This window comes from Emydura macquarii, unplaced genomic scaffold (assembly GCF_026122565.2).
Source record: "Emydura macquarii macquarii isolate MOO-44397 ecotype Brisbane River unplaced genomic scaffold, CSIRO-AGI_Emac_v2 contig_3506, whole genome shotgun sequence".
In the NCBI taxonomy this organism is placed as follows: Eukaryota; Metazoa; Chordata; order Testudines; family Chelidae; genus Emydura; species Emydura macquarii.
This window is the reverse complement of record NW_027133643.1, coordinates 8,312,792-8,335,573: the sequence shown is the minus strand read 5'-3', so window position 1 is coordinate 8,335,573 and position 22,782 is coordinate 8,312,792. Positions and strand designations below refer to the sequence as shown.

At 42.5% G+C, this 22,782-nt stretch overlaps 1 protein-coding gene across 11 annotated transcripts in view; it reads right to left on the bottom strand.

Moving 5' to 3' along the window:
* FGGY (FGGY carbohydrate kinase domain containing) overlaps window positions 1–22,782 on the bottom strand; it is a 351,678-nt gene that overhangs the window by 18,257 nt on the left and 310,639 nt on the right. Inside the window, exon 17 of one of the 11 annotated variants that reach the window (XM_067535444.1) lies at window positions 12,574–12,708. The exons of the other annotated variants lie outside the window; for them this stretch is intronic. Within the exon in view, the coding sequence (XP_067391545.1) occupies window positions 12,667–12,708 (42 nt within the window). The 3' untranslated portion in view covers window positions 12,574–12,666. Of the gene's footprint in view, window positions 1–12,573; window positions 12,709–22,782 lie in introns of those variants that run through there. 11 annotated transcript variants of the gene reach the window in all.

Genomic DNA, 22,782 nt, shown 5'->3' with positions numbered 1-22,782 from the left:
GAACTTCTTTTTGTTTGTATTAAAACCTGCTGCTTATTAATTTTCATTGAGCGATCCTGGGTTTCTGTATTGTGGGATAGTAAACAACACTCTCTATTCAATTTTTCTACACTATTCATGATTTTATAGCCCTCCATCTTATCTCCCCTTTTCTAGTCTGAACAGTCCTAATTCTTTTAGTCTCACCTTATATCCTTTATTGTCTTCGTTGCCTTTCTCTGAACCTTTTTCAACTCCTCTATATCCTTTTTGAGATGGAGGCGACCAGAACTTGACACGATATTCAAGTTGTGGGTGCAGCATGGATTTATATAGGTGCATTATGATATTTTCAGTCTCTTTTTCTATTTCTTTACTTATAGTTCCTAACATTTGGTTAGCCTTTTTGACTGCTGCTGCTCATTGAGCTGAAGTTTTCAGAGAACTATCCATGGTGACTCCCAGATCTGTTTCTTGAGTAGTAAACAGCTAATTTAGAGCCCATCATTATATATGTGTAGTTGGGATTATTTTTACTGATGTGCTTTGCTTTGCATTTATCAATGTTGAATTTCATCTGCCATTTTGTGGTCCAATAACCCAGTTTTGCGAGATCCCCCTGTAAGTTCTTCACAGTCAGCTTTGAACTTAACTATCTTGAATTATCTTGAATAATCTTGAATTATCTTGAATAATTTTGTAGCATCTGCAGACTTTGCCCTCTCACTCTCTTTCTGTTCCAATGAATATTTAAATTTAAAACAAAGTAGAGCAGCTTCAACAGGAGAGATTGAGAGAACCCTACTCCAGAATAGCCTATAGCCCAATGGCTAGGACACTCCCCTCCGAGGTGGGCCACCTGAGTTCAAATCCTTGCTCCACATCAGGGAGAGTGGGGACTTCAACCTGGTTATACCACATCCCCGGTGAGAGCTCTAACCCCTGGGCTATAGGGCATAAGGAGAACACCATCACCATTTTTTCAAGAAAGGACTGTCCTGGATTAGATGCCTAACTGCAGGAAAGGGTTCACAGCTATGAATCCCAGACTGATGGAGCTGCCTCTCTCTGAACTAGAGATAGGCATCTAATTCCTTCTCTTCAGCATCTCTGATTGGCTAGTTTAGGCAGCTCCCTTCCCACCATTTTGCAACTCCCATTCTTAGGCACTCACTGTCCCCATGCATTGTACAGGGAACCTGGGTGCCTAACGAGGGGCTGAAGAGCCCAATAGGTGGCAGGGAGTCTAAGGTTAGGTATTGCAATGCTGAGCCTAAGGCCTCTCTGTGGCTCTAGCGCTGAGGGACTTCTGAAAATTTTATATATTATCGAATGATTTAGGAGCTCTAAGTTATTTTCAGTGTTCTTGTAGCTGTGTGGACAGATGACTTAAATGCCCTCATAGATTTCCACCGCAATTGCAACAAATAACCACCCATCCATTAAACTCTCTCTGGAACACACCCACACCAGCATTTCAACTTCCTGAACACCACGATCAGCTTCAGCAATGGAATCTGACAGACAACTATACACAAGAAACCAGGAGATCACCACACCTACCTTCAGAGGCCTAGTAACCACTCCCCCCCACACACTAAGAAATCGGCTATCTACAGTCAGGCACTCAGATACCACAGAGTTTGCTCCGAGAAAAAAGTCTGGGATATACATCGTAACATACTCAAAACCCCTTAATTAAACAAGGACACGTCACCAGAGAAGTTGATCTACTCAAGGAAAACGCCACCCAAATACCCTGAGAGAACCTGTTTCAATACAGGAAAAAAAAACATCACCAACCACACACTTCTAGTTGTCACCTACCATGCCCCACTGGAACTCATACGGGAAATCATTAACAATTACAACCTATACTCGATGGGGACCACACCCTGAAATAAATCTTTCCTGAACCCCCTCTTCTGGCCTTTAAACAATGCCAAGTCTTACCAAGCTCATCATCAGAAAACAAGCTCCCTACAGACCAAGATACACAAACTCAAAGCGGCACTAGACTCTGCCATAACAACAGATCCAAAAACATGTAGAAATATCTCCATGGCTATGGTGATCAATACGTCCCACAACAGGCCTTTCAAGATCCATGGGTCCTACACATGCCTATCACAACATGTGGTGTACTTTGTCCAGTGCACTAAATGTCCCAATAACATCTACATGGGTGAACTCTACAATCATTCTGTAATTCTCCTTTGACCTATGATCGAAGTGGTATTAACTGCCCACTTCACCATGAATGGTCTCTTGCAACATGTGTTAACGCTTTATGCTTCACAATCTGTTCCATCTTGTATTTAGCTGTGACACACTGATTATTTTTCCCAGACCAGAAGAAAGCTAAGTGCAGGCTTGAAAGCTTGTCTTTTACCAACAGAAGCTGGTCCAATACAAGATATTACCTCACTCTTGTGTCTCTCTTAGGAATTCTAAGACATGCATAAACCAGTTGAGAAATTCCATTTGCTTCTCACTCATTCCAGTAATTTAGTTTTAACTACATTTTTTATTTCACAGTAACAAGAAAACACAATCATCTGGTGGAATATTGTGCTGCTCCAGCAGTTGACAATATTTGGCCAGTACAGCATGCATCGAAGCTCACCGAACACTCTGAGCGTATCAATGACAGCATGCCAGCTACCTTGAAGAAGTCTCCTCATGCAACTTGCAAACCAAGAGATATATTTAAACGCAAACTCGGCACACTTTGTGTGTTACAACTGTTACCGCTTTATAGCTTATTTGTTGACTCCCCTTTTCCCAATCTGGTTCTGTTGTCTAAAGAAAGAAGTGTCTATTTGCAATGGATTGGGAAGGTATGTTCAGCAACTTCACTGTAAGGTACTTTGGATGCTCAATCACAAATCATTACTCCACTGAATCGGGGGCCTCAGAATTACCTAGAGATTCAGGTTGTTGTTCTCAGTCATTGTACACAGGAAACAATTTGTTAATTCCCCCCACCTTAGGCCCAGCCTACACTTAAAACTTAGGTTAACCTAGCTACATTGCTCAGGAGTGTGAAAAATTCACACCCCCTGAGACATATAGTTAAACTACCTAAACCCCGGTAAAAGCACTGCTAGGTTGACGGAAGAATTCTTCTTTTGACCCAGCTACAGAATTAGCTAAAGAAAAAGCAAATCCCCTTCCATCGCTGTAGCAAGTGTCTACATGATGGCGCTACAACAGAACAGCTGCCGCACCACAGCTGTGCTGCTGTCGTGTAGATATAATCTATATTCTCAAGCAAACTTCTGAGATTAGATTAATTTTTGCAGTGGTGACTTGAGCCAAGTCAGAAAAGGAGCTACCACTACTACAGCAACAAACTCAATGGGGGAGCTGTGCTAAAATACTTACAAAGTAAAGCATTCAAATTTTATTTGGTAAGGGTGACATTTGCCAGTGTGCAGAGGATCAGCATGAGGGCCAACCTGACATCAATTAAATCCATTAAAGCCCTTAAAATGGGGAAATTTCTCCCAGTCAACAAGTGATGGTTAATAGCAAAACTCCATTACCTTCAATGTGACAAAGATTGGCCCTTAGAGTTTTAGCAAAGACCTACTATAGTCATCCTAACATCGCATGAAAATAATTTGAATAGTTGCCCTCTTTGTAGAGAAAAACTCAAAAATAGGAACATTTTTCATAAGAAGTAGATTAATTCTGATAGAAATCTGCATGCACATAAACTGGCACAACCCAAGGAAGGGGCTTTGTTTAAACTTTCAAGTCCTTCCATTTAATTTTCATTTTACACTAATCAATCTTAGTTTCTTTTGCCTCCCCGTAGGTAACGTGATACCTGTAAATATATTTGTTAAAATCAATTTATGTGGTGTCCACCACCATAGTTTCTGGGCACACTCCCTGCAGGAGCATGTATTGAGGGGAAAGAGTAAAGCTTATTTTGAAATACTGATAGCTAGGAACCTCTTTAAAATTGTCCTTGTAAAAATTCTAAGCAAGCTGTTCTTTCCCATGGTTTTTTTTATTTAGGGATTAGTTTGTTTGATAGATAAGAGATCCCGACTGTGTATTAGCTGTGCTTATAGGAGACAAATAAACTTATTTATGTAACACATCTCTACCAGAACATTGCTTTTTGGTGGTATATGACTATATGAAGAAAGTATGTGATGGACCATCTACTATAATAACGCTAGTCTCATTTTTTTCTCAAATTTGTTTGGGTTATAGGGGCAGATCTTGGCAGAGTGTACAAAGCCTAAAGTCCATAACTCAATTCCCTGTGGCATTTGGATTGTAGTAAGCCAAGTTTCAAATGCCGTTATGTATAAATATTAGAACTAGACAAAAATTTCACACTTATGACCAAAGTGTGAAAATTTAGCTTTTCATTGGTTTAGTGGAAAGGTAGAAAGTTTCACACAATCCCCTTGCTCTGTTCCATGTTAGTTTTGTGTGTTTGTAACCCTAAGACCGCAGGAATCTTTGGTTGTGAACATGATGGATAGCCCAGTGGCTGAGGCAGTAGCCTGAGACTTCAGAGACTTTTCCAGTCTCTCCTCTGCCACAGATGTCCTATGTGACCTGGGATAAGTCACTTAACCTCTTTGTTCCTTGGTTCCCCAACAGGGATAATAGTACTTCCTTACTTCAGAGGGATGTTAGAAGGAGAAATGCATTAATGATTGTGAGACAAGGTGGGTGTGGTAATATCTCTTATTGGACCAACTTCTGTTGGTGAAAGAGACAAGCTTTCAAGCTGCACAGAGCTCTTCTTCAGGTCTGTGAAAGGTACTGTAACTAGGGGCACTCACTTCTCACAAGCACCCCCTGGTCGAGTGTGTGAATACCTGTAGTTTTTCCAACTTCCTACACTCATGGTACAACGTCAGCTGCTGTGCTTGTAAGGAGGGTCTTTGGTGACTCAGCCCTCCGGCCGAGTCACACATAGGCCGTATGTGAAACAAAGAAAGCCCTTCCGGGGTACACAGTATAATATCCTGTAACCCTCCCCAGAATCGGTCCTCCAACGGTCCAACAGGGCCCATCACAGTATCACATATCCTCAGTTGGGCACGTCCTTCTCTGTAGCCCTCTCTGGGCTCAGTCCTTAGTCAGTTCATCCAATAGGGCCCATCACAGTACCCTCTGTTGGGGTCTGGCTACCTTGCAAAGGTTCCTGCTCTGGGGTGGTTCAGCACCCTTATGGCTTCCTCCCTGGAGGCTCTTTGCCTGACCTTTAATCCTCTGATCCCAGCTGGGTCAGTCTCAATTTGGCCCCCTTCTGGGACTATATCGGTGTCCCACCTTCCCTGGGCCTGTTTCAACACCCTTTCTCAGGCCTTGGTCACTTACCCAGTGGCTGTTTGGGGGGGATGGGGGGGAAGACCTGCCCCCACCCACTACTCCAGGTCTCAACCCAGGTACCCACTAAATATCAGCCACACATGACATTCCTCTAACTAACTGCATTTCCCTAGGCCACTTCTCTGCAGCCCTTATTTCTCCCTGAGTCCCAGCAGCCAGCCAGGAGCACCTTCCTTACTCCCCCAGTCTGTGACAGCAACTACCTGCCTTGGTCCTTGCAGCTCCTCCCCAGGCTCACTCTTTCAGCCCTGGAAGGAAGGAAGGAAGGAAGCAAGCCAGCCAGCCAGCCAGCCAGCCAGAAGCACTTCTTACTCCCCCAGTGCCTGCCAACAGACTGAACTCAAGCTAGCCCTGCAGCTCCTTTTATATGAGCCTCCTGGGTTCTGACTGGTTGTTCCCTGCAGCCTCTTTCCTATTTGGCTGCATCCCACGCAGCCTCTCTAGGCAGCTTGGAGGACCCTCTCCACTGCACTTTTCTGGGGTGAGGTGTGGCAGGGCCGTCAGGCCTCCAGCAAATGGCTTCTGGGCCTAGTCCACCCTGTCACAGTACTCATCGTGTTATAGCTAAATACAAGGTCAAACAGATAATTTAGTATAAGCAGCTAGCACATATTCTAAGGGACCTTAAAGGTGAAGAGTGAAAGATTTTTTCAGCTATAAGGAAAGAAGGAAACATAAAGCAAACAGTATTATATCCCTAACAAAACCAAGCAAGTGTGCTTGGGAAGGATGATACTAGAACCTGCTCTTCAGCCAGACTGGGCAAGCAGATGGATAAAGCCATAAGAGTGGCAGTGCAGCTGCCGCAGAGAGCGACTGTCATGTTGGCTGATGTTAATCACTTATTCAAGAGATCAAATTTAGAATGGGCAAGAGGGTCGACTCTTGTCACATCATCGATCAGCTAGAAAGTATGTTGGGGTCTAAATACTGGCCACACTGTTACTAATTTTGGGTTGTTTTGTTGTTGATTCGGCTCCATGCATTTCTGTGACCCGCTGAGTTGCCTGAGACTAACAAATAATTAAGCAGCTGGCTTTGTGGGAGCTTTATAGCTGGCACCTCACCATGCCCACAGCAGGTCAGATGCCAGTTTGACAGCTTAGTGGTGGTTTCAGTTTACACAGGCAGTGGGAGCAGCCCAACAGTTTAGCTCCTGTTTTAGTTTCAAGGATTGTTGACATTGGGTGCAATGACTCAGTTGTCTTTGAGTTGTGTCTCAGCAGTCCTTGCTTTGACATGAGTACATATAGCGATCCATACACATAGGTGTAGAGTAATTATGTCACCCACCCTGGAGATGCAGCTGTAGTCTGGTCTAATGTCTAGGGCAACCGCCTGCAAATTATGTAACCTGAGTTCTGTTCCAGGCTCTGCCACTAACCTATTGTGTAACTTTGGTCAAGTCACTTTCCCTCTGACCCTGGGAATGTGTAGACCCATTGGAGGAGGTGTGTGGGATTGGAACCTCTATATTCTACAATGAGTAATATTTTGTATATATATGAGGAATGGAGTTGAGGATAAAGTAGCAAGTGTCCTCGAGGGTGAGAGGAAGAGATTAAGAAATTGGCAGCTCCTCATTTGGCTATGGATTTGATACAGTAGTTTGCCACTGCAGGTAAGGTGCAGGATGAAGGTTTATTCACTGATTTCTTGTCACGTTCATACTGCACATACAGCTTTCCTCACCTTTATTTCAAACTTTTATTTCCCATCTGGCAAGTGCATTTTTAATTTTATTTTTTGCATCTGTATTTGCTTTATGAGCTACGGCTAAAGCACTTTTACACATGAGGAGTGGGGCAGGGTTTGGTCAATTCATTCCATATGTTCGTTTACTCCCATAACATTTTCTGGCTCTATTCAATCTATACACATACCTCCTTTCACCAGTCCCCACCCAGTATTTTCTAGTCACAGTGTAGGGTATCCAACTGGGATTTTGTCATGAGAACAATTTCTGAAGCCACTTTGCTTCACCATTATTGCATTAAGAAAACTGTCATCTTCTCAATAGTTCCCTATGCGAATGCAGTCAATTATTCATTCACATCTATCCAACACCAGGTATGTGGACTTCACTTTATCTCCTCCTATTTCAAGTCTATTCTTCACTATACTCCGGTGTCTACATGGAGGTTAATGTGTGAAATTCCAGTTGTAAGTTTTGATTTCTGTTTACGTCTTTTCTAGTTACAGTTGCTTGAGAAATGACAGAAAGCATGTCAGAGCATCCAAGAAACAAGCTCACCGTCTCTATCGACTGGATTGTATTAAGGGAATGAACCTGGATAGTTGCTCATAAAAACCATAGAGGTCTTTAAAAATATCGTCTGCTATTGTAAACAAAGATAAGAGTGAGAAGTCAAAAGAGAGAATTTTGCATGAAAGTATCAACAGAGCTCCATGTGACAATCTTACCAACATCCTATTTAACTGAAAAAAGTCAAAGCTCACTTAACATCAAATTTAGGTAGCGTAGCTTCATCAGGTAAAGTATTGCTGAGGGGTCTAGAGGTAGAATGTGAAAGAGCTATGATCTGGAATATCAGTTCGGTAGGAATTTAGAACTGGGATGCATCCTTGTGAAACACAGTAGAAGGAAGTCAATTTGGTTGCTGATGTTATAATCACTATAAAGACAGTTCTTTGGGCATTTAAGGAGCACCCCTCCAATCCTGTAAGCATTGACTTCTGATTCCCAGACAGAGCCAATTCTCCAAATGGGAAACATACAGTAGTAAGATATTTTAGAGACCTTTTGACTGTTGACTGACTGATGAAGACTGAACTGGCAGATGGAAGGGTGATACTGCTGCCAAATGCACTCTGATGGAGGCAATAGAGAATCCTGTCCTTTTAAAGGTAAGTACAGAGACCAGAACCTTGTGATTCATGTTGACCAAGGTGACAAATAAGTAGCCAGAGAGCACAGTGATCTCTTCCAGAGTAATACTGCCTCTTTGACACCATGCAAAACTGCAACAGCATGTCCTTCAGAGAAAGACTGACGTATGCCTGGTGAACAAATGAGCCAGAGATGGAGTCCTTGCTTCTGTTCACAAACCAGCATCAAACAGATTTTGATTTTTGACAAGTTTGTTCATTATTTGTAATTATCCAAATATCTAATACAACTCTAGTCAGTCTGTGCCTGTTTCACAGACTCTCCTGCTTTGACTACCAGTATCATTTATAAGATTGCACTGGTGCCCAAAATGTGCTAAGTCTTTTCCAAAAAAAAAAGAAAAGAAAAGAAAAATGACACCGTTCCTGTCTTGGAGAGCATATGATCTAACCTCACATGTGCAGTCCCATTGATATAAGCACATGCTTAAATGCTTTGCTAACTTGAGGACTCATCCCCCAAGTGCAAGAAAAAGATTGTCTTCTCCCCTCATCTCAATTTGAGTGTTCGTACATCCCTTCCTGCTGGCAGGCCACTCTCTCCATTGACATAAATAGGTAGCTCACTCACTCACTAAATAAACAGATAACTGTTTTTCCGCCTGCAGTACGGGACTGAATGTTGATGCACTGCCTCTGAAACAGCCCAGGTGGGAGACTGTAACTTGGAGTCACAATCTTTCTTCTGGTCTCCTTGCTGCTCCAGGGAAGGAGTACCCGACACTAGGTCTGTACCTGGCAGTTTGTATGCTCTGTGATGCACTAGCATAGCTGTATTGCTGGAGGAAAGGCTGAGTGCATGCTCTACCCACTTGCCCAGGAAGGGAATGTAGTGGCTCTATGGACCCTCTTGCTGTGTTGCTACGTGCAATGTGGGCAGCTGGAGCAAAGGCATCAGGGGACCTCCCCTTATGTCCCTGCAGCAGCCAAGTCACAATGTTTTAGTTTCTTGTAGTCTTAATGGAAAAAAAGGGTCACAAGGTAAGCCATTGTCGTAGCCAAGTGGATCTCCTCGGGAAGGACATTTCACTGCAGTGGGGAAGTCTGGGAACAAATGCACGCAATGGTTAAAGGAGATGCAGCCAAATAGTGCCTCAAAGCTGGTGATGCAAAGGGCAGCAAGTATGACACAGTCAGAGAGTTATGTAGGGCCTCTTCTGACCTCCCTCTCAGGCTTTTCTACTAGGGAAGCAGATGCTCCTCAGTGTGATACACCCTTATTCCTACTGTTAATTCTCTTTCCACCCCCTCCCTCTCACTGGCAAATGCTCTCTGGAATCTGAAAGGCTGCAGGTTTGTGACGTGCCGTTGGTCTCTAGCGAGGCTGTTGTCTCTCTGTTTCTGAATGCCATTCATCTGCTCCCCCGTTTCACCTTCGCTCCCCCTGATTGTCTATCAGACAAGTTCCCCGTTGCTCACAGAGCAGCCCATCATGCTGACCAGTTTATGTTATTTACATGGGGAAAGGCTCAGCTTGTATTCGGAAATGCCACACAAGGAGCTTGGCAGGTGCTGCTGGGAAAAGTAGAATACATCACGCACATTCCAAAGATTGTAGAACTGAATCCAGCCATTCCGAAATGAGAATAAAATTTAAGGAAACTCCTTATGGTCTGCTGCTCTTTCAAGATGTGAATCTGTCCTGTTCTGCTCCCCTGGCTATTCTAAATGCTGGCTTGTATCTCTTGAAGAGGGTCTGCCAATGGGAAATATAGCTCTCTTTATTATTAAAACCTCTGTGTAGCTGGGGATCTTTTTACACTTACAGTGTCTTTTTGTATTTCAATAGTCTTTCATGCTGTAGAAAAAAATGTGGCAAGCCAACTTTTTTTAATCATATTGGGAAGAAGCTAGCCATTCTTGTCAACAAATGTCAAAACCTCCTGTGTCCATTACATTAGCTGTCAATCAGGCTTGACATTTTTTTTTATATATGAAACAAAACTGAAGACTATTAATCTCCACCTGTCCCAGAGCCACAAAGAAGTCTCTTTGATTTCAGTAATATTACATAACCTGTCTTACTAACAAACTTAAAAGTGCCGTACTGTTTTGCCAGCCAGAATTTTAAAAGGTGTGAGGCATCTCCTTTCTAATGAGATCAATAAAACAGTGCAGTGGGCCTGGATCAACTGACTCAGGCTAACAGGGCTCAGGCTGCAGGGCTGCAGCGTTGGCTGTGGGTCCCTCCCCACCTCCTGGGGTCTCAGACCCAGGCTCCAGCCTGAGCCCAAATGTCTACACTGCAATTTTATAACCCCCTAGCCTAAGTGCCGTGAGTCAGATCTGCTTAGCCGGGCCAGCCGTGGGTGTTTTATTGCAGGGTAAACATACCCTAAGAAAGTGCATTCGTTTAATTTGGTAAGGAGAGAAAGCGGATTTTGTAACTGACTGTGTTCAAAACAATAAACAGTTCTGTCTGAAAACATACCCACATCAGAATTAAAAGTGCAATTAGCATGTAAGTGAGTCATCAAGTGGTAGCAGGATTTGGCTGGCTTGTGGCTGAGATCCAATATAGCACCATCCTGTCAAGGGGTTATGTTTAAAGTTTAGATGCTGTGAAGGGAGTTCAGTAGGCAGGACAGGAGGGACCCTTTCATTCAGGCGGGGTTTGTATTTTTTGAAGTTGTTCCCTTCTCTCTGGGCAGAGGTGAACAAGTCCCTATCTCTCCCCACCTCTGAAATCTGCGCATAGAGGCAATCCCCTCACTGAAAACCCAGGCTACTCTCCTTTCCTCTTTTTAGAGGTCCTTCCCTGTTCCCTGCCACTTCCTGTTTTGCTAAGGGCACATAATTAGCCTTGTCTCCATGCTGCCAGCTAATATTACCTGTGGGGCGAGGCCGCCTATTCCATTCCTTCGCTCTAGTGAGGAATTTTAACCCTGTTCTGTCAAACCACATGTGGGGCATATAAAGTCTTCACAGGGCAGTTCTAGGGACCTAAGGCTGGGACTAGGCAACCTCAGCTCCTGACTTGTAATCTTGGCTCTGCCAGTTACACCCTTGTGGCCCTGTCTGTGCCTCAGTTTCCCCTTGTGTAAAATGGGAATCAAAACACTCACCTCACTTTGGTATTAAGGGGTTTAATATTGCTTATAGGGAGATTTGACTTTCAGTGAGAAAAAAAGTCAGCAAAAATACAGCATCAGGCATATCGCCCCAACGCAAAAAGCTAGACTGACTGAAGAAAGAACACATTCTGCCTTAAAATCCTAATGATTCTAAGAAAGAAATTACACTGCCGCTGAGCACGTTGCTCCTGGTCAGTGGATTAACAGTTGTAATTCAGGGCCCAAGCCTACAGAGATTCATCCCATGCTTAACCTTCTATGTGAGTGGACCCATTGAAGCCAACAGAACTGTACATGGGAGTAAAGACGAATGGGTGTGTGTAGATGCTAGCTGAATCATAGTCTTACTCTGCATGGCATTCACCTTTAGAAAAGCATAAGAACAAAATGAAAATGATCATCGTTTTGCAGAGATTGGTGTAAAAATCCATATTGTTTACAGCAGCCCAAAGCGAGTGTTACTTAAAGTGAGTCTAACAGGTGCTGAAGATGTGCCAATGCTTAGCACTTCAAGAATAACATATTTACAGCTTTCAATCTCCTCTTTAGTACTTATTTGTCATTTCAGGATTAGTGCTCCTGTTGTAAGGACGAGTTAATTGCACAAATACTGCGTTAGATCTAAATCCCAGATTTGTTTCGATTTCCCATTAGCAGATATTTTGTACCGTGGAAATTGCTTAACGCAGCGAATCTAAAAAATAGCTAGTTTTAGTTCAAAGGTATTTCTGAGGCTAGGACAAGATTGGAATGGGGGAGGGGAATTAAAAACCACATTCTTTGGGGAAAGCTTTCCTCCTTTATACATTTTCCAAAAGTATGTTCCCGTTACTCTAACTTTGCTCTTTTTTATTTTGGGTAGATGTATATAAAATTTTTATTAGGTTGATAATTATTGCAACTAAGCTGTTCTCTCCTGCATCAGCAATCTTTTCCCTTGCATGTCAAAAACATGGCAGAAGGCAACACTTCTCTATCCCCCCCCACCCCCCTCCCCAACAACTGGAACTATAGGGGCACATGAACCTGAATTGTCAGTCGTTTCATTTTACAGGAGTAGAAGGAATGCAGTCCCTTCTAGAGTCTAGTAATTTAATTTAAGCACAAATACAACTCAGCCACGCAAGAAAAAGGATCCAGTTATAACAAGGCTTTCTTGTAACCCAGCTGTATGCTTTATGTTTCTTTCATCTGTTTGCTGGGATGTCATAAAACAGTGAGTCCAAAAGGCTCAGCGCTTCTAGGTATAATAGCCGCAGCAGTGCTGATTGTTCTGACTGTGCCAAATATTGGTCCCACTGCAGTCTACAGGAGGTTCCGGCCTGATTGTCAGAGGTCACTTCCCAATGATGTCAAGTGGAGTTCTGAGTGCTTCACACTTTGGAAAAATCAGACCTCTTATTTTAGGTGCCTAGTTTTAGCTACCAAAGTTTGAAAATGTTGGCCGAAACATGGGCCAATGGAGTTCTGGGAAATGGCCAGTGAAGCTCTCTGCTGGGCAAAATGCGTGCACCTCTGCTTTAAAGCTACACTTCGGTGTCTCTACACTCCCCCCTAAACGTGTTTGGATCACAGGGATGCTGCATATTCTGCAAATATTTCACTCTGACACTGTAGTCCATTTCATTGTAAATACATTTTGACGTGTTTAAAAATGTTGTAAATATAAATATTAAAATATACATAAACATCTGAGCCATCTTGTGCTGTTGATGTCTGTGAGCCATCTTTCTTAGCTGCTTATGACAATCAGAATCAGCACATACAGTAGACTGGATACAGTTTTAAAACGGGCTTGTTTCCCCATGTAGGAAAACTGAGACTGTTGATTTTCCAAATACGCATAACCAGATTGCCTGTGAGTTCAACTTATTGTTCTGGATTCCACCAGACAAACATAATAAATGCAATTACATAGCCCCTTTCATTTAATTATCTTTAATTAAGCCACACAACAACCCTGCGGAGTATATAAGAATTATTAGATCTGTTTTACAAATGAGTTGCATGAGGAACAGAGAGGTTGAATGACTTGCCCAAAGCCACAGAGAGAGTCAGTTGCAGACCGAGGAATAGTTCCTGAGAGCACTAACTCCTTAAATCTCCCTGCTCTAGCCAGCTAGTGCATATCATCTTCTGAAGGGCAAAATGCTGCCCCGTTTTTCTGGAGTAAATGCAGAATGAACCTCACTACTTGCAAACTGACAAAGGGGGGTGCAGCCCACGGAAGCTTATGCCAGCAGAAATTTGTTAGTGTTTAAGGCGCTACAGGACTCTCGCTGTTCTCACTACTTGCAGTTGATTTACGCTGGATATACAGAAGTGCCTTGTCTATACTTACGAGAATGTGCAGGGTACAGGCACTACACATGTAGCTACACGCCTCAGGGAAAGGCAGGCCGTGTCCACATTTGTCACTGCAGTGTGTAGCTATATGCGGCAATGAAAGGCTTCAGCAGTGGGGAAAGCAGGAAGGTGCCGGAGCCTTTCCCTGTCGCTGGGTTTGTAGAGAGCTGACTGGGGTATATACTCTGGGGTTCTGGCATGTAGGGCTCTCTACTTGCCTAGGCCATGCCTGACCATCAACACTGATATTTATACCCATGCTAGCTGAGCATGCAGTGTCTGTACTCTACACATCGCAGTAATGCACACATACCTTTGAACACCTGTGGGTAGAACCTGGTCCAATATCTATGCACTCTCTCCTATTACTATTCTGCTAGTTAGAGGTACACAGGCAAATATACCCCTATGTATCCTATTCTGCTGAAAGCTACCACATCTCTGACCCACTACACTATAGGCTTCAGAGATTTTGTTTGTTTGTTTGTTTGTTTAATGCCAGAGTGCAATTCTGATCTCAGGGACATCCATGCAGCCTGACTAAGCTGAGGGCCCTGGCCATTCTGGATGTTCATTTCTGTTCATATTTGATGAGAAGTTACAGTGAGAATAGAAACATTTATAAGCAAAATAAAGCTCGGTTTCTTACTGCTAAGGCCTCGGTAGGAATCAACTGCACAGTTACAAAATATATGCTATTGTCCCTCCCAAAGACGGAGTCGTATTGCATTGTACTTAAGTAATCCCATTGCAAAACTAAGGTATATTCCCTAACATCTTTTTCTGCTTGTTGTAGCTATAATCAAAATGATGGCAAACATCACAGGTTTAGAAGAGAATGAGAAAGAGAATACTGATGAATTTGGATAGGAAAAAATTAGGCAGAAATGTTCAAACACGGCCACATAAAAAGTGCAGGTGAAATGTGCACTTTGTAATTAGCCACTACGGGAAGACTAGAGCCCTGCTGTACAATTAAGGGGAGATTGCTCTTGGCGGTGAGCCCTGAGAGCTTATCACTTTCTAGAACCTGCATGACTCAGTGGACAGGGCACCATATTAGGACTCAAGAGTTCTATTGTCACCTCTGCCACTGGCCTGCTGGGTGACCTTAAGCAAGTAACTGTACCTCTCTATGCCTCAGTTTCCCCATCTGAAAAATGGGGATTATGAAGTTGACCTCTTTATAAAGCACATTGAAATCTACTGAAGAAAAGCACTATCTAAGAGCTAGGTATTATTATTAATGGAGCTGAATGCTGGACCCTTTTCTCTATATGCTTTTGAATGGGATAAAACTTTGCTGACTATGGCAGTGTTTCACATTCGCTTCTCAGATTTTTTAGCCCGTGATAACAAGTAATTAACTGGATTTGCAAAATATGCCTTTGGGTTTCTCCATAGAGATTTTCCACCTGCATTAACCTTTAGCCCACTTTAGGTGCCTGGTGAAAATCTGACTTTTTGGGGGAGGGAGAAAACAGTATGAAAAGTAAAATCTAAATCGGCAGAAATTGTCTTACCAGTCAACGGTCAGACAGGTCTGGATTGTCACAGCCCCTATCTACAGCACAGTGGAGTAAGGCGCTCCACCCTTACTCGGGCCTGCTCCAACTATGACTCCAAATACATGGGGGATAGAGAAGTTGCTTGCCTGGTACTCCCCTCTGCAAGTAGATGAGCAGGGAAGGATGGAGAGGGCTAGGGAATGAAAGAAGCCCAGCCACATCCATGCTTACTGACCAAAGTAGCTGGCCGATTGATTTTTACGTTATCCACTCTGCCAGCACCCACCAACCAACAACCCCACCTGCATTCCCAGAGTTCAGTACATTCACTCCCCAAGAACACCCTAAAGGAGTTCTGACCCAAGACTTATGAATCCAGCTCATGCCCTACCTGGCTCATGAAAGAGAGCCATAAGCAACTGGTGTCACTCGTGAATGAAGCAGCCAGTGTCTCATGCAGAAATGGAATCTTCCCTTACTACTTCAAACACAAAGTGGCCTGACCAACAATGAAGAAACCCATGCTAGACACACCAGTTTTCGCCAGCTAGCACACAGTATCAAAGCTCCCATTCCTGAGTGAGCTCACAGAGGAGATAGCCAGAGGCCAACTATAAGTTCATCTACTGAAGCTACCATTCTAGATCTGGCCCAGTTTGGATTCAGGCCAGGACACAGAACAGAAACAGCTTTAATGGCACTGATGAATGATTTCATCTTGTTAATGCAAGGAGGGCAGACATCCATTTACATCTTCCTGGACCTTTCTGCAGCATTCAACACTGTTGATTACAAGATACTGTTGTTTCCTTAAGAGAGATGCCAAGGGTCCATGGTAACATGCTAAGATGTTTTGAGTCCTTCCTGAACAGAGGAACCTAATAAGTAATGATGGGAAACTGCATCTCCACCAAAAAATCCATCACTTCGGAAGTCCCACAAAGATCAATTCCCTCTCCAGTCCTTTTCAACATCTACATGCAGCCATTGGGTGAACTGATCAGAAGACATGGACTCAAGTGCCAGCAATATGCAGATGACATGCAGCTCTACCTATCCTTTACCACACATGACCACACCACTGTCACTAACATGGCCCAATGTTTGGACAAGGTCAGCTCAAGAACAACTGGCTGATGCTGACCTTGAACAAAACAGAGGAGATGGTGGTGGGCAAAGAAAAGCATTTTGAAAAGCATGCAGCTGCATGGCAATCTCCTTTGGTTGGAGGTACACACCCACAAGTGGTCAATTCACCATGGAGTTTAGGAGTACTCTTGGGTTCCTCACAGACATTAAGTGCTCACTTAGCAGCATCTACAAGGAATGCTTTATGCCATCTTCAGTTGGCTAAGAGACTTCGTTCCATCCTGACAGCTGATGACCTGGTCTCAGTTATTCTCACCTCTGACACTTCTCAGTTGGAGTACAGCAATGTGATGTGAATGGCCATAAAGCCTTCAGTACTTCGGAAACTTCAACTAGCGTAAAATGCTGCCGTGTCACCTCAGCAATGTAGGCTGCCACGAGCACATCAGATCAGCCCTCCATTCCATATCTTGGTTTCCCATAGAATATCAAATCAAGTTCAGAGTCTCAGCCAGATTCAGGATACTACAGGACTGCCTAAAGCTCCAGGATGAAGACGGTGATCAAGAACTCTGTTCCTCTGGCACAACTGAACTCTCTGAATAAGGGTAAAGCTCAGCTGTGTGGGAGACAGAGCTTTGCAAAGGGCTGGGCTCAGGCTGTGGTATGAACTCCTCCAGGAACTAAGAACCATTACAAACTCCTCTCTTTGACCTTGCCCTTATCTAACAAACATATAGGGACATATTAAAAATACCACCATCAACAAAAAACCCACTCCCCCCAACACAAGAGGTTTCAGAGCACACAGTTCTCCCTCTGCTGAGAAGATGAGAGAACACATGTTAGTCCAATTGGTTAATGTACTACTCGGAGGTCCTCAGGTATTACGATGATGAGCGCAGTTTAAGAACCTGTATAGGACTGAACTGGAAAAGAATAAAAGGGAGAGAAAAAAAGAGGAACACGAAAGAGAGGAGGAGCACAGAAAGGATAAGAAAAGAGGAAGAGAATGATCAAAAGAGGGAAAAGGAAATACAGAAAAAGGGAGGGAGGCAGAAAAGGAAAATGAGATAGAAGAAAGGTGGGAGGAGGGAGATAGACTTAACGATGTAAGAAAACAAAAAAGGAAAAACATATTAGAGAAATAGCCAGATGACACAGGGAAGGTATTGGTGTCTGAAAGGGCATTACATGAAAAAGAAAAAGGGGACATTTTGGAAAGCCTCTGTCATCCCTTTCTTCTTCTGTCTCATGTGTCTTTTTATATTCTCTCCACCTCTGCTCTCTCTCTTCAGAGGGGAACAGGATATTACCCCCCTTCCCCATGAAGCAGATCCAAAAAGCCATTTTGGACATTTTGCCTCTCTTGTGGGAAAAGTCTTGGCTGCTCCAATACCTTTACCTCCATGGACACACAGGTAATAAAAAGGAGCAGAGAACATGAAAGCAAACTGAAAGCAGAACTAGCCTAGCTTCCTCTTGTGTTAGTGCAGTACAAGAAACATCCCTTAGGTGGGACTATTGCAAAATTAAACAGACTGCATCACTGCCGTTACCAGCAAATAATGAGTAATGGACTGCTTCTACATACAAAGCTTTTATACAAAATATTAAAGAAGTGAGAACAGCTCATCCCCAAAAGACCTCATTTATTAGAAGAGCTTCAAACAACTAAGCATCTTTAAGGCAATTATTCATTTCTGTCACCTAGGCTAACACACAACTAATTTATCAGCTGTAAGATATTCAAGCACAGCTTTCCCCCAGTCCAAAGATACAGGATTCAATATCAAATCTATGCAAAATGGATAGAGATAACAAGATAGTTCATGACAACATAAAGGAAATACCTTGGAAGTAAGTCCTGGTAGGTTAAATAAGAGCAAAGTGAGTGAAATGAGTTAGCCGGGTACCGCAGCCACATGTTATAAATATCCAAGGTGCTTAGCTATGCACTGGGGAGGAGGTAAAGAGGTGGGCTGGGTGAGAAGTGGGCAAGACAGAGGCAATGGGCATCATCTCCTCACCCCACGCACATCGCAGTCCGACAGAAATTCCCCAGAGGAGACATCATAGCTTGGAACTGTTGAATCTTTTCTGACCCTGAGAGGTCAGTTCGGGACAGTCTCTGGTAGGATAGATCCAATAGACCCACAGTGCTAGGCAGGTGGGGATTCACCACCCTTCCTCCTATATGGCGGTGAGGAGGAATGGATATCCTCCCCGCATCTTAGATGGGACGATTTGGAATGGAGGCCACTCACCACCTCACAGGCGATCTAGCAGGAACAGGTCCCAGATGGGTCAGTATGTATTACATATTGAAGGCTAATAACAGTGCAATAAATGCAGCCCATAAGAGTATTACACATTATTGATTTCAAATCATTCTAAACTGAAAACAGTGCTGGTGAAAGGTGCCAGGCCAACTCGCATTCTCAATCTATCCACCAATCAGGAACTGTGCAAGTTAAGGGCAGTGCAATCTTCTCTGCCAATGTCCTCCCAGTGCATCTCAATCCTGATGTAAAGGAGCAACCCCAGGAATAAGGTGGTAGTGAAGTCTCAAGGCCCATTGAGTCATTGGCCTTTCTACTGAGTCTCCCCAGAAAAGCACCAACTAGTGTAGTGCCAATTACCATAAGGATATCCGTCCAGGTAGAAATTAATTGAAACAACCAACCAATTTCACATAGGCTCTCTCTATACACCACTGCCCTGCTTCTGAAGTCAAACCATGCATCACAACACCAACCCAGCACACACTTGACAACTCACACATGAGCAGTAAGGGAGCCAGGGACTTGGAATTTTGCACTCTGGAATTTTGGAACTTTCTAGCTGTGTCTGACACTTAGATACCAAGGAGATGAAATACGTGAGCTAGATCAACAGATAGAAAAGAGTGAGAAAATGCATTCAAAGTCTGAGGATGAAGAAAACCAATATGCTGAAAAAAAATCAACTCGTTTTTAAATGGTGATAAAAGTGTTAAAGATTTTAGACTCTCCCGCTGTAATGTTGGATCCATGATAAAATAATGAAAGATAACAAAGAAGTCTCCATTCATATTTAGCCATGCAAGGAAATCTAAAAAATGCCATGGTGAACTGCTGTGTGTTACTTAGCCAGATATGGCAGAATTATCTTAATTTTATGGAAACAAAATCCTATAGTCACCTTCAGGACAAAAGCCAAAAGGTGTACATGCGAGGTAGCAATACTTCTTAAGATCTAGGGTGGTAAAAGTAAGTCCTGATGTTTCAAACCACTGGTGTCAAATCCCCAGACTAAGTAATCATAATGACCTTTGAAAAATTCATTTTAAAACCCCCAGGCATTTCAGACAGCTAGCACTGTGACTCTACTTGTCTGTGCTTCCTTACAGAACAGTCTGATCCGCCGTACTGACATAGCAAGAGTTCAAATCCCAGATGGAAAATTAATCTCACAGTGTAGCCTGATTGAGTTTCAATTCTCTAGTGCATAGCTTGAAAGTTGTTCTGCCTGGCTATGGAAGAGGTGAGGGCACGGAGACTTAATTTGTCTGACATCCTGCACATCATTAAGTGAAGCACACTCTGAAAATGACACAACTGGCTATTACAGCTATAAAGAATCTAGAGTATTCCCACATATTCATCTTTCCCCGAAAATACTGTCATTACACTTTTGTTCTTAAATAGCCCAAAGGGTGGATCCAAGGATCAAATGACTTCAGTGGGAATTGCTCCTGTGTATCTGTGGGTAGAATTAGGTCTCAAAGTAGGGGATATAGATAGCAGTACATTTTAAGAACTATCTCAAAGCTATAAAGGAACATTTACAGTTTCCTTACAAATTAATGAAAAGAAAACAGTGCCATGGGTTATAATAAGCACAAGGTAGCCCTATTATTGCACAATTTAATGTAAAAGCTGATATTGAATCTTAACCTGCTTAGGAAAATCCATTTACTCCAGTATGGGATCTTTCTGACTGGTGTACACAGTCCGTTTAAAAGCAACACCATGTTCCTCATTACAGAATGACCAACCTATCTATAAGACACTAGCCAGAGTGGTGGCAAGTCCATCTTTATGAGCATACTGTTGCTTTGCATGTTTAATATACTTTCCCACATGTATCCATTTTATTACCAGTTGGCTGTATATATCCCATCTGAACTGTACAGTGGGCAGTCCGACCTTTGGTTTGTTATGAAAAGACCCAGCAGTGAAGACTAAGCTCTTTTAATTAGTATATTTCTTCCTGCTTCCCACCTCTCAAACTTGCTGACAGAAGAAATTAATACTACTACTGTCTTAGGAGCAGTTTCACTTGATTGATCCAACACAAACTCTATGCTATGACAAGATGTCAGCTGATAGGAGATTACTAAAAGTTAATAGTATAAAATCATTCTCTTACTATAGATCATCAGGATCACCAATGTAGACATCAAACCTACTGATAACAGAGATGTTACATACTTACCGTAAGTTGCTTCTGAGACTATCTATCTATGAGAGATGTAGGGTCTGATTAAAAGCCCATTTAAGGTAATGGGAATCCTTCCATTGCCTTCAATGAGCTTCAGATAAGGCCCATGAAGAGGATATTGAACTTCTCAAAATATTGTGGGCCAGATCTCCAGTTAGTATAAGATGGCATAGCTTCATTGAAGTCAATTGTAATACACCAGCAGAGGATCTGGTCCCTCTCTATCTGGCCATATCTTCTACATAAAGACACAAAAAAGAGTCGGTTTCTTGGATCATTTTAGTGTTCCTGAAAAAATTAACTGCCTTTTCAATCCACTCTCATAAACATAAGCGATAAGTAATAAAATTTTTATCACTGCTCTCAGACAGAATTAATAAACAGATAAGTCAAGCTGATTTCCCAACAAATGGGAATATGTACCCTTTTGCTGACATCTAAACACAAGATAATGTTTCATTTCATTTTATGAGTGTGGTATTTTATTAATCATTTTCTTTGAAGAAAATAATATGGCCATGTTTTTAAGTATTGCTAAAACTGCTCTAGTTGTGAGAATTATGGGCCAGATACCTAGCCATTGTAAATCGGCATGACTCCCTGGCAGTCAATGGAGTTACACCAATCTATACCATCCGAGGATCTGACTTTCTTTGTCTATTAGATAGCTACAGGGAAATTACAAATGTGAATCCGTCTCATGCTGGATGACATTTAAAACAGAGTGTGCTAAATTTCTGGATAGCCACAGTAATAAAGAAAAGGTTATAACTTGGTATCCTATCACCTATCATATCCCATCACAGCTAGTTTTTGAATGGGTATTTGAGGCAACAACAGAAGCTATAATAATCCTCAACAGTTCAAGATGTATTGTCTACAAGTGAAATAGGGACCAGATCCTCAGCTGAGCCCTGATCCAACAAAGCACTAATTTAGCATGTGCGTAGTCCGGCTGTCTTCAATGGGACTCTTGCACACTTAAGTTAAAATGTGTTTTAAGTATTTGGATAGATCAGGGCTTTGATGTAAACTGGTGTCGCTCGAATGAAATCAATGGAGCTGTGGTGATTTACTCTAGTGGCAAATTTAGCCATGTATTGCAATCCAGGATCATCAGTCACTTTAATAGTTATATAATCCATAGGAACAAATTCTGACATTATCTAAAACAAGTTTTTACCTGTAATAATTTCTAGTGATATGAAGTGACTACAAATCATCTAACGTGCCAATGAACAAAACACTACTGTGTAGCATGTACTGATCTGATAATACATCAAACACATGATAGCACAGAAGACACAGCATTTGGCTGGTAATATTTACCAGTGGTGCGGTTCTTAAACAGTTTTCTTTTAATTTTCAGCTCTAGCGTAAAGACATGTAAGCCAGAAGATGATGCCAAGCATAGCAACAAGTGCTCTGCTTGTTATATAATGATTGCGGGGACTCCGAGGGGATTTTTGTATCAGTGGATTTCAGGAGCATGGCAATGTGAAAATGTTAGGGTAAGTAAAGCAAGCTCTCATCAAGCAAGAAGAGTAACAGATGTCAACTGGTATCATATATCAGTAAACAGTAATAACATAGGAGGCTACTGATTCAACGATATGTAAATATTCATGTCACTTGAAATAAAAAGGTAAGGTTTTCACAGACCTAATGCCATTTTAAAAAAGTGAATTTAACACTCATGAAAAGTGCTATTGTAACTGGAAACTCAGTCCTCTATTGAGTTGTACAGCAAGCTCCCCCACCTGGGTGCCTCAGTTTTAATCCAGAGCGATCATCTTTAGGAATGAGAGAGTAGTTGTGTCTCTATTCAGTCCTTGTCCTCTCTGCTGAGAATGCTGACAGCAGTGCCAACACATGCCGAATGAAATGGCATTTTCTGTAATGTGAACACCAGTCCACAAGGAATGGGACAGAGGCCACCAAATCTTTGCCTTTTAATTTTTTTCCCTCATCTTTATTTCGCTAAAGAAATTTGGTATATACAAAGACTGAAGCCATTGCCAGTC